This window comes from Aythya ferina, assembly GCF_964211825.1.
Source record: "Aythya ferina genome assembly, chromosome: 9".
Lineage (NCBI taxonomy): Eukaryota > Metazoa > Chordata > Aves > Anseriformes > Anatidae > Aythya > Aythya ferina.
In genome coordinates, this window is record NC_140305.1 from 21,910,619 (window position 1) to 21,922,016 (window position 11,398).

Below are 11,398 nucleotides of genomic sequence, written 5' to 3' on the forward strand. Positions count from 1 at the left end.
GGCCATAAATGTGAGACCATATAGTTCTTGGATCTGAAAAATGTTATTGACCGTACTGTTTATAAGAACAATGAAATAATGTATGAAATATTAAGTTTCTGTCAAATGTAATAAACTCTAAATCTAATTCTTTATATAACTTTAAGATATCATAGCCTATTTACTCTGTAACCCAATATTCTTGGTCTATTTAACAATATAAGCACAGATCTGAGCACGATCTGCCAACAATGGAAATTGAATGGAAACTGTAATGTAATCAAAAGAGTTGCTAGAATTTGGTGTGATAGCTCTGCCCTGACCTCACTGAATAGCCTTCTGTGAGAGGATTTTTACAGGTAGCCGAACAACCACTGTGAAATGGGCTAAAAATCTAGTAAGGCCATAGATATTAGCAAATGTCATTATATTAAAAAAAAAAAAAAAACCAACAACAAAAAGACTCTTTGCAAGGTCAAGACCATGCACATTTGTGGGAAGCATGAGGAGCTGTACGTCCTGGATCAAGTCTCATCTTCAGGGCCTCTAATGCATATTAAATTATAGTATACATATTAATATTCACTGTATCAAAAACATAACAGGTCTGATGCATACTGCAGTTCTAGAAATGTAAAAATTGATCAAATTAAAAGAATGGAAGAAAATTCACAAGAAGTACGTATGGGAAAAATAAACGAAGGTATGTACACCCAGGTTTGCCATTCATACCAGGGAAATGAGAAAGCTGGTTTCCAGGCATGACATAATCCTTAATTATAGCAGTTTTCTGCTTTTGCATGTGTCATGAAAAGATTTTCATGCTCGCTTTAAGTCGGCTTTAAAGTTAACCATAATTACATCTCTGCAGATGTCTAATTCAATATTACTTAATGCAGCAAATGGTCTTAAAATAGTAAAAGTATACAAGACTACAAATACAGTCATTACATCATGGTCAATATACATAATTGCGATTCTAATGGAGAAACCATTTGAATTGTCGCTCAGATCAGGTGTTTTGAGTATGAGTTAAACTCATTCCCTGATGCATAATATGGTTGTCATCAGTTTTTTAAAAATCTGATCGAGGCACATGACTTTTATTTAGAGAAGCACAGAAACAGAGCACCTCATCCTCTCAGTCAGTGTCTGCTACTGCAGACTAGAAAAAAATCATCTTCCATATTTGCATTAACCTAAGATTTACCAAGGACTGTACAGGATGTGAGGTGTTCTGACAGTACATAGCTGCCACTACTCACCTCTCTCTTGAAATTTCTTTTTGCCTTCCGACGTTCTTAACATAAAACTGTTCCAGGAATATTGCCTGTGACTTTTTTTTTCCCCCCATTAGTAGATCCAAAAATGAACTACACAGAAGCTTAGAGATGCCGTGTGTCATTTTTTCTATCTTGAATATTTGAGCTCATCATCTCTAACTTATCCTGACAAAAATTGTAATTAGACTGCACTAGTACTGAGAGTTTGAAGGAAGAAGGCAGAAGAAAGAAAGAATTTTTAGGCATGAAATACATTTTGACAAATGCCTGTCGGAGAGAAGGGAGCTGAACAAGGACTGCAGTGGTCAGAAAATGCAAACGTGAGTGGGAGGAAATGAAAGGATAAGTAGAAAACAAGTGATGGAAAAAATCAGTACAAAAAGATGAAGAAAAGTAAGCTATGGTACAAGTTTCTGTAAGACTGGAAGTGAGGCTTAGGAACTTATATTTCATAAGGCAAGAAATGGACAGAAAAAGGGCAGAAGTTGTTAATAACATGGCAGATATACATGTATAATAAGGAATACAGGATGTAAAGCCACAACAAAGAAGACATGGACAATAAGAAGTATTTAAAGGGAAGGACAAAAATAAGTACATTGTACAAAATAAGACGCAGCAGGACTGAGTTTGGAGATGTATAGAAAAGGAGACAAAGTTTTCCTGGAGGGTTGAGCATGAGAAGAAAAGAGACTCATCAGTACTGACAGAACCATGAAACACCACTGAAAAATTAGAAAGTGAAACGAGTAATACCACTTATCACAACTCCATTTATAAGATGCGGAACAATTATAGAAGAAAAAGAGATGTAAATTTTCAAACATAGAATATATTAGGGTGAAAAGTCAGATGTAAAATCCCTGCTGTGCAGTAAAAAGAAAATTAATTTATTTGACTGAATGGCAAAATTTGAGATACACTATTAAAACCAGTACACAAATCTATCCCTCTCTCACAACATCATTCCAGTATTGTATTTAAATTTTTTTCATGACAGATAATATAACAATACAGAATGTGATCAACTACTGCCAGCGCAACATGAATTGTTGCAGGATTTCCAATCCTGAGGATTATCTGCACCATATCAAATCACCCTCTGTTCCACATAATACAATGCAGGAAAAAAAATAAAAATCCTTGGTTCAGGTCAGTCAAAAATGTCTCAAACTGTCTCAACCATTACAGCAAAGTATACAAGAATATTTTCTATTTGAGGCCACAAATGGAGAGTTCAAAGTGAAAAAGGAAATCTGCAGAGTCTGCACAATAAGAGAGAATCGCTGCCTGCTGTAGAAACACTAGACTAGTATTTTTTTCAAATGACATTGCACTACATGTTTACCTATGTCATTGTTTAAGATTAGCAGGATATTTGCATCTTTAATGCTTGTCCTATGTAAAGCCAATGAGCAGCTTGTTTACACACAGAGATTTAATAAGGACTTAAATTTTCCTACTTAAATGTATCTCTAGAAATTTAAGTCTGAGTGTATGTGAATTTTGACACCTGAGAATCTGCTGCAGTTTATCAGCAAAACAGAAATAAATCCAGTAGACTCTGTACATATGTAAGGAATATATATAACAGAATTCAATCCAAAAGGAAAACAGTTGTTCTAGTGAACAACAAACACTTGTTTGGCATGAGACACTTGAGTGGCATGAGATTAGCAGCGATGCAAATTACCTTTTTGCGTGGTGCTAAAAGCATCTTTGTATTCTTCTTTCATCTCATTATGGCAAATTCAGGATACACAATCTATCATCACTTCCATTGAGTATTTGTTCATTGCATTGTAATGCACTGATTTGTTGTAACTTTTTAGCCCAATGGAGCATTAATGCCACAGCTGGGTATTTATGATAAAAAGAATCAAACGGAAGAAGTTAAACTTGCACAAATGAGCAAGACAAACTGCTGGAGGTCTTTCCTGAAAACAAAGATTTATTTGTCCTTACTTTTCACCTAATTAATGCTTGTTTCACTCAATTATTTTCTCTACTAGACATAGCACAGTGAGATTTGCAAAAATTCCATAAAAAATGTTGACAGATGCATACAAACTTAATGGACAGTATAAACTTGGCAGACAAAGGTAGATGAAACTTGAAACAGGAAATTGTCCCAGGTCTTTGCTTCAATCTCTGTTAAATTATGGCTGAAGCACCCTTGTTGCTGAAGCACCAGACTACAGAGATAGAGCATCCCCAGCAGGAAACTACACATAGTGATGTGTTAGTAGCCATAATAATTTTACTGCTCATTATAGCAGAATAATGTATCAATTATGCTCAATAATTGCCCTACGGCAATGACTGGAATAAGGAATCTATGTATATACAGTATACAAACAGTACATGTACACAACGAGAGACTACAGCTATGGCGATGAGAGTACAAAATACAAAGAAATTGAAGAAAAGATATATTAGCTTCCCTTTAGTAGACAGGCACAAGTAGGTTGCAACCCACCTCCTGCAATAAAGCAAAAAGTCCACTTTTCTTTTTAATTCAACTTCTAGAATAGAAAACATAGTATAGATCCAGAGAACTGTGAATTAGGACAAACACAAGCCTAAAAATGATGCCTAAACTTCAGCAAATTTGTCAAGTACTTTGATTGAGGTTGAGAATATGAGTCCAAATGGGTATACAGGAAGCAATCATTTTTTCATGAAGAATACGTGCTTTACTGTGCACACAAATTCTTCCTTCAGAAGGCTGTAAATTACAGTATTTATGGAATCTTAATGATCTAAACACAGTTGGAGCCTGAAGGTCAAGGCTGCAAACTGCATCCTAAATTTCTGTTTACAGATGAAGCATAGTATTTATTGCTGCACTGCTTGTGCTGCTATAGTTAAAGGGCTGCCAGCATTTCCATTATAAACCCCTATTTCAGGGGTTTATAACTTGCCCATCAATCTTCCCACTGGGATGAAACACAGCATATGAGGTCCTGGCTGTGAGACTGATATTTTGTTTTGTTTTCTTTACCAAATTACAAAAAGAAAAGTGTGAAGTTATATAAGCAAAAAAGTACATCAGATGTTTTCAAATATTTCTAGTGTTCCTGTCATACTATTCAATAATAGCTTCAGAACACAAAATACATTTGTATAACTGCATCAGTTAATGGAAGGACTTTTAATAATGAAACGGTGAAAATTAACCCAAATAAAGACATACTGCTAGATGAATTTTTCAAAAGAAAATGTATCAACGATTTTGAATGTCAGGAAAGGAATTCAGAAATCTACCACTGTCCTTGATTCTGTCTGCATTAAAGGTGGGCCTACACCTGCATGCCTTGAACAGTACAAAGAATGCATTATTTTTAAGTAAGTTTCTAAACGATCATCATCTAACTGATACACAAGGTGTACTTTACAGCTATATACTACAGATGATATTAGGTAGAATACTTCAGAGTAAAAAGTTAAAAAATACTTCCCTCAAACTGTGAAGTAACCTTATCATCTACTATTAAATCTTGTATTAAATTTAATGAAATCAGTAGGGGAAAATTACAAAACTTTCACCTTCACATTATCTACTTTGCCAGTGTAAATACTGCACTCTGTCCTGAAGTGCTGCTGTGAGCAGGAAGGTGAAAAACTCAATTTACCTTCTACCTGTATATCTAGCAATTACATCTTGCTGAATAACAAACATAATACTGCAAACACTGCAAGAATTTAAACATTAGAAGTCCTCATTAAGACAAACAAAAAAACCCAAAACATTGAAATACTAAATTCTCATAGAATTTATTTTTATAAATAAAAAACAAATGCATACACTGGGCCAAATTCAACAATGTGATGTGATGCAACACAGACACATTAGATTATATTCAGCAGCTTCAAGGATCCTTTGCAACACCATACCAGTTCAAACAAGAAAGATAGCAGCGTTGAACCTGGAATATTAGACTTTCCTTAATTACACTTCAGTGTATCTCTTTATATTATAAATCCAGTCATGGCAGGAATGAAGCAAATTAGTCCCTCCCAAATATCATCATTATATTTTCTGTATTATAGCTCTGGGGATTTTATTCACTGACACTGTAGGGTTCATCACAACTACCCTTTTATTTTTCTTTTCCTCTTGGTATTGTTAAAAGGTGACTGCATTTGTTTTATGCCGTTCCTAACACTTGGAAGAATCTCTTCCTCCTGATGCCATAGCTTTCTGCTTTTCTTCCAAAGCCTACCTCTACCATCTGTCTACTTTATGCCCACTGGAAACAATCACTTGCAGTAACTTGAACAAGACCTTTGACAATTTTTTTTTTCCATCACCTGCAACATATTATTGTTTTATTACTGTAGCTGGCTCTGGCTGTAAGTACATTTATATTCCCACATAACACAGATCCTTCGTGCACTTCTTTGTTCTGGCCTCTGTCCGTCTCCTGTGTATGTATGCTAGCTCACTTCTGAACTCACTTTCATGAACATACAAATCAATTTCCTCTAAAGTAAAATCTGGGTACAGCTTTAGGGACAGTTCTACCTGGGGACCCCTCCTAATAGTCAGTATGGATGAGCCATTGGTTTCCTTCAGCTGCACAGGCCTTCAAAACTGTCCCAGTAGGCCTGGTGAACTTAAACAACATATATGACCTCATTTTATAGCCCAGGGCATGCAAAGCATATCCTTGTATAAAACACTACATTGATGGACTGAGATAAAGTGCTCCAGACACTTTGTGCAGAAGGACACTTTATTACTTCTCCTGAGCAGCCAGAAAGCCTGGCATTACACAGGGCAGACTTGACCAGTTCTTTCTTTGAAAACTTTTTTAAAGCTACAAAATACCAACAGTTTATTCATTTATTTATATATTTAGGTAGAGGAATCTATGGTTAGAGAAACAGACCTGCAGACTTCCTTCTTAAAAGGTGAAAGACAGAATGATTATATTTTAAAATCAACCCAGGCAATGCTACAGAATAAATACTGCAGAATAATTCTTATAGGAGACAAGATGTCATAAATGGTGGCTGACTAATGCTTTATTACTATCTTTAACTGATTGAGAACCAGCCAAGAACAATGCTATGTAATTAAATACTTTAATGCTACATAGGGTCTTGTATAATTCTGAATCTTCAATGAACTGTAAAAAATGTTAAATAAAATATAGGTGGAGCTTGTCAAGCACTGTAAGACTTCAAAATATTTTCCTCTTTTAAAGCTTACAGTATCATCTAACACAAGTATCTGTCATGCTGCCTGAGTTGCCACCACACAGTACTGTTAGCTGTGATGTCATGACAGAAACACCACAGTGCTGTATTCTAATGACCACTTGTATTGTAATAAACTTATGTTTTCTGCAGAGAAGATGAGGAATAAAAAAATAGCTTTAATCTTGGATACTCATTGAGATTTTTTTTAGAAGTGTACAAGAGTTTTGAACACCAAGCAGTGTGCTATTACAATTTTAGCTCAACTGGAGAGCATGTTAAACACCATACCTGTAAAGTCCTGGAGGAGCTTGCTGAACCAGGAAGCTTTTCTCTAAGCTTTGCAGCACATCATTGAGCATCCTGACTCTGATAGGAGCTCTCTCCTTGGGGTCATTAGCTGGGCGCATCTCATCTGATTGGAACAATTCTGCAGTGTCCCTCAGTCGTGATGCCACCGCAAGCAGCTGAGAAGCGTCTACTTTGTCACCTATAAGCACTAAGAGAAAGACACTTGCCTGTAATTCAAATAGCATTATTTATAAATCTTGCTTACAAATTAAAAATAACAGTGGAATTAGAGCCTGAAATTCTTTTCCTTCATAAAAATCATGTAATAGATCAGGGAAAGCCACAGATCATTGTGTATATGTTGTGATCTATTTTTCAAAGAGGATCAATTTGGACTGTGACATTTTAAGATCTCATAAGCTGTGAGGAATGATTTTGGGTACAGTTTGGAACCTACCATTGAAAAAACAGTCATGAAGAAAGCAATGTTTAACTATTAGTAACTGTAAAATTTCTCTCTAAGATAGTGTTTGGTCAATTCCATGGGATGCTACTGCTCTCAAGTTTGAAAGAGAAGGGTGTGCGCTTAGATGCTATATAGAAAATTGTAATCTAGAGCGCTTAATTGAATTTTGTTCAACATTTTAAAATTCTAAGGGTTAACAACACTTCTAGAAGGGATATGAAATTGCTTCTTTTAATCACTTAAATCGTATGCCAATGAGCCAACTAACACTTTAACTGGCATACAAAATTATATTCTAAATCAGCCAGTATTTTCAAAACTTTTAAAATTCGGAGTGTTAACTGTTACTTTTTAATCCGTCACAGACACTAAAAGAATAAAAAAACCCAGCACTTTGGAGCACATGACAATTTTGTATTTCCTGGTTCATGACCCAGAAAGAAAAAGCAATACATGTATTGAAGACTTGTGAACACGCAATACATTCCCATCTGCAGTGCACGTGAAGAGCATGCCTTCCTTTCCCAGTGTGTGCGGAGACTGCGTTAAGATGGACCAAATTTATACAAGGTCATGGAGAGAAAGCAGTGTCTGAACCTGATATAAAGTCAAAGCAGTATCAACCAGCAAAAACATGTCTAGGATGCAGAAATGATCTTTAAGGCCAGGATTCACTTTGCCTATTAAGGACAAGAAATTCACCTCTTTTTAAAAGACGATTTAAGATATCTTTTAAATGATGATTTAATCAAAACAAACCATTTAACTTTAGAAGCTGGCTGACCTTTAGTTGAAGGTACAAATCTCAGTGCATTTACTATCTTAGTGACTGAGTTGATTAATACAGAAAAGAGGTTCAAGATAGAAGTCAAATGAATGCTGAAGTTCCTTGCCTAATAGATATATGGAGATATCAGAAATACTAAAGGGAGAAACTCAACCAATTTCTTGAACTATGGATGGGTGGAAGCTGAAAGGTGAGTATTTAAAAAGAATGGAAAAACAAATAGATACAACTAAGACATTCAAGGAAGTGCCTGAATATTTTATATTCTCCCTCTCATACGGAAAAGGAGAATTGTTATTGGATACATTTCAGCAAAGATAAAGTTGTTCATAGATTCATATGCATTCCTGTCATTCAGCTGACTAATCCATTCCAATCTAGCACAACAGGAGATGTTCCAAAATACATTGTCATGGAGAGACAGATGCTGCTTTGAGAGAAACTGACAGACTTTCTGAGCTATCAGGATGAATTTCAACAATGAATGGAAGTTCCCTGTGTGAACAGGAGTGAGAGAAGACGATTTACGTCAGTCTTGGTTTCGGACAAAGTTGCTTTGTTAATGGCTCTTGATCAGTTCACCCTTCCCTAATTAGAATGGATAACAGGCACTGTAGTATCTTGATGCACAGGCTTGGTATCTCCCTGACTGAGTATGGAGTAATTTCAAGTTTGAGTGAGTTACGTTGATACCTCAGAAGAGCATTCTCCAAGCATATAACCTTGGTACAGTTTGGATATTTGCAAAATATCAGTATCATCAATTTTCAAATCTCAGGTACAGATCCTATGTAGCTGAAGACTTTACAATTGCTGGGCATATAATCCAGGCATTGTGCATACCTTATCCTGGGACACGTCAATATGGGAAGGTTTAAAATCACCATTAGATGGAACACTTTTGTTTCGACTTCATACTCCAAGCAACATACAATATTTATAATTGTTATTTTGCATATGACATAAATGATTGTAAATGTCAGCTATGTCTTTTCAACAGAAAATGTGAAATACAGGCAAAATACATCAATTGTATATTTGGAAATTAAACCACCCACCACCACTCTTTTATACTAACAAAATAAAAAAGAAAACAGTAAATGCTCTCACTACTTCACCATAGCATGCTTTTTGCCCCTAAGCCAACTACATTTCCTTTACATTTATGATTTAAAAGCACAGTTTACATCACACTCTAAACCAGAATTCATTATAAAACAAACACACAGAACCTTTTTTAATACTTCAGTACAAAAGCTATAAGTGTCTCTGGCTAGTGTTACCATAGAGAACTACTGACACTGCTTTAAGGGCAGCAGCAGTTTTTATCACAGCACACTGAACTTCATTGCCAACAGAAACTGCAATGTATGCTTTACTCAACTTGAGAAGCTTGTAGTGGATGGGGAAATGATTCCCAAAGAAAAGGGTACATTAACTAATAATGTCTTAAATATCTTGTGATGCTTCTACAGAGAGAAAAAAAAAAAAAAGCAAGTGTAATTTCCCTCAAGAGAAAACAATGCTATGTTATTATATTTTGTACTCTTTGTCCTTTTCTCTCCACTATGAATCATGATGAATCATCTGAGCTAGTTGTTTAGTTGTTAAATAAATAAAATTACAAGTACAAGAAAGTGACTCAAGAGCATATATGCTCCCAATCAGTGAATTATACTGTTGAATTTCATTACACTTGCTAAATGTAACTGGATTTTACTCAGGGAACAGGTTACACCAAGTACACACACACACACATTGAACACAGTAGCCTTTCCTTGTGAAACCAACTGCTCTTAGATAAAGTACTGCTAGTGATTTAACATCTCAAATTGTGTTTGTGCTCTCTGGTATCAATGTACCTGCCTAGGAATACATACAGAAAAATGGGCCCAGACAAATCAGCAGGTTAAGGCATGACACCCACTCTCCATGCGCATGTGTTTGCATGTAAGAGAGAAGGGAAATTGCTTTAGGTTTTGATTAACTTGCACACTCAGGACTGGGTATGGTGTGGAGTCATATTCAGTGGCAAGATTTTTCATATTGTGCAAAACTGGATGATCAGATCTGGCAGTGAAAAATCTGAAGGTGAAAGCTTTGTAAAAACTAAAAGGGGGCAGAGACATAAATCCAAGTACATCCTCAGTGCAAAGAATATGTTGCCATCAGCTTCCATTTTGCTACCATGACTGCTACTAGCCAAACAAACTAATCTGCTGTTGCTACTACAAGTCTCTTTTCAAAGATGTCGTGATATATAACTATACATATCAATACAGAAGTAATTATCTATGACTTAGTACAGAACTACTGAAGCAAATATAGTGTACTGCTACAGAATAGATACACATCCTTTCCCTTCAGCATCAAATGCTCTGTGCACAGAAAATGCATTTTTGCATTTTTTTTTTTTTTTTTATAAGCCTGATGGTAAGGTTTACCACTACTAATATATAATATCCGTGAAAGGATACTGAAGACAAGATGTCAGTGTTTCATGGCAAAGAAGGTATTTCTGTCATATATATAGATAACTAACTGTGCATTTTTCACATTCGTAGGAGTCAAGAATAATGGGTGAGAACAATAGAGGGAAACTGTCTGAACATTACAGAGAGATGGAGCAAGCAACTCTGAAAAGCATCCTAAGTGATCAGGGAAATATGGTCAAGCGGGTAAAACGCTCCCAAGCTGAAGATTAGCAGATAGCTGCAGGCAATGAGCATGCAGCCATCAAGTAAATGACGAGATATGTTTCTGTATTGATTTTTCTCAGGACAGAGAGTTCAGAATGATGTTTTGAAATGTATGGGTTGAGCCAGGGCTGTGGAAAGTCATGCAGACTTTCCTGGAAATGGCTTATCATAAAATAGATTATTTTTAAACTTCTGCTAGCACTGCCTACTATTATCACCACAAGTACTTCAGCTGCTGTAACTTCTGTAAAAGATCCATTCTGTGGAAAAGAAAGGGACTAATAGATTGGAAGCAACAGACAACTGACACTGTGTCAGCTAAAGAGCTTTAAATCACAACCTCTGCCTTCCTATATAGGTCAAAACTGAAATTCTCACCCCCAGTTAACTTTGTCTTGATAGGCCTCTCTCACCCAGTGATGGCTTAGAGCTTACCTGATTTGCTTATTCAGGCTGCCTGAAGCTGTGGATGCCCCATCCCTGAAAGCGTTCAAGGCCAAGCTGGATGGGGCTCTGAGCAACCTGATCTAGTTGCTGGCATCCTTGCCCGCGGGGCAAAATCACTGGGACTAGATAATCTTTAAGGTCCCTTCCAACCCAAGCCATTCTGTGATTCTATCAATACACCAAAATATGATGAAACTGTAAGGGACAAGGGACAAAAATGGGAGGATGAAAACACATGATA

The 11,398-nt window shown here is 36.1% G+C and overlaps 1 protein-coding gene across 14 annotated transcripts in view; it reads right to left on the reverse strand.

Annotated features, from left to right (window-relative positions):
• NAALADL2 (N-acetylated alpha-linked acidic dipeptidase like 2) overlaps positions 1-11,398 on the reverse strand; it is a 433,689-nt gene that overhangs the window by 15,780 nt on the left and 406,511 nt on the right. For all 14 annotated transcript variants that reach the window (XM_084529574.1, XM_084529579.1, XM_084529568.1 and 11 more), the window contains one exon: positions 6,759-6,966. In XM_084529574.1, the coding sequence (XP_084385700.1) occupies positions 6,759-6,966 (208 nt within the window). The remainder of the gene's footprint in view (positions 1-6,758; positions 6,967-11,398) is intronic.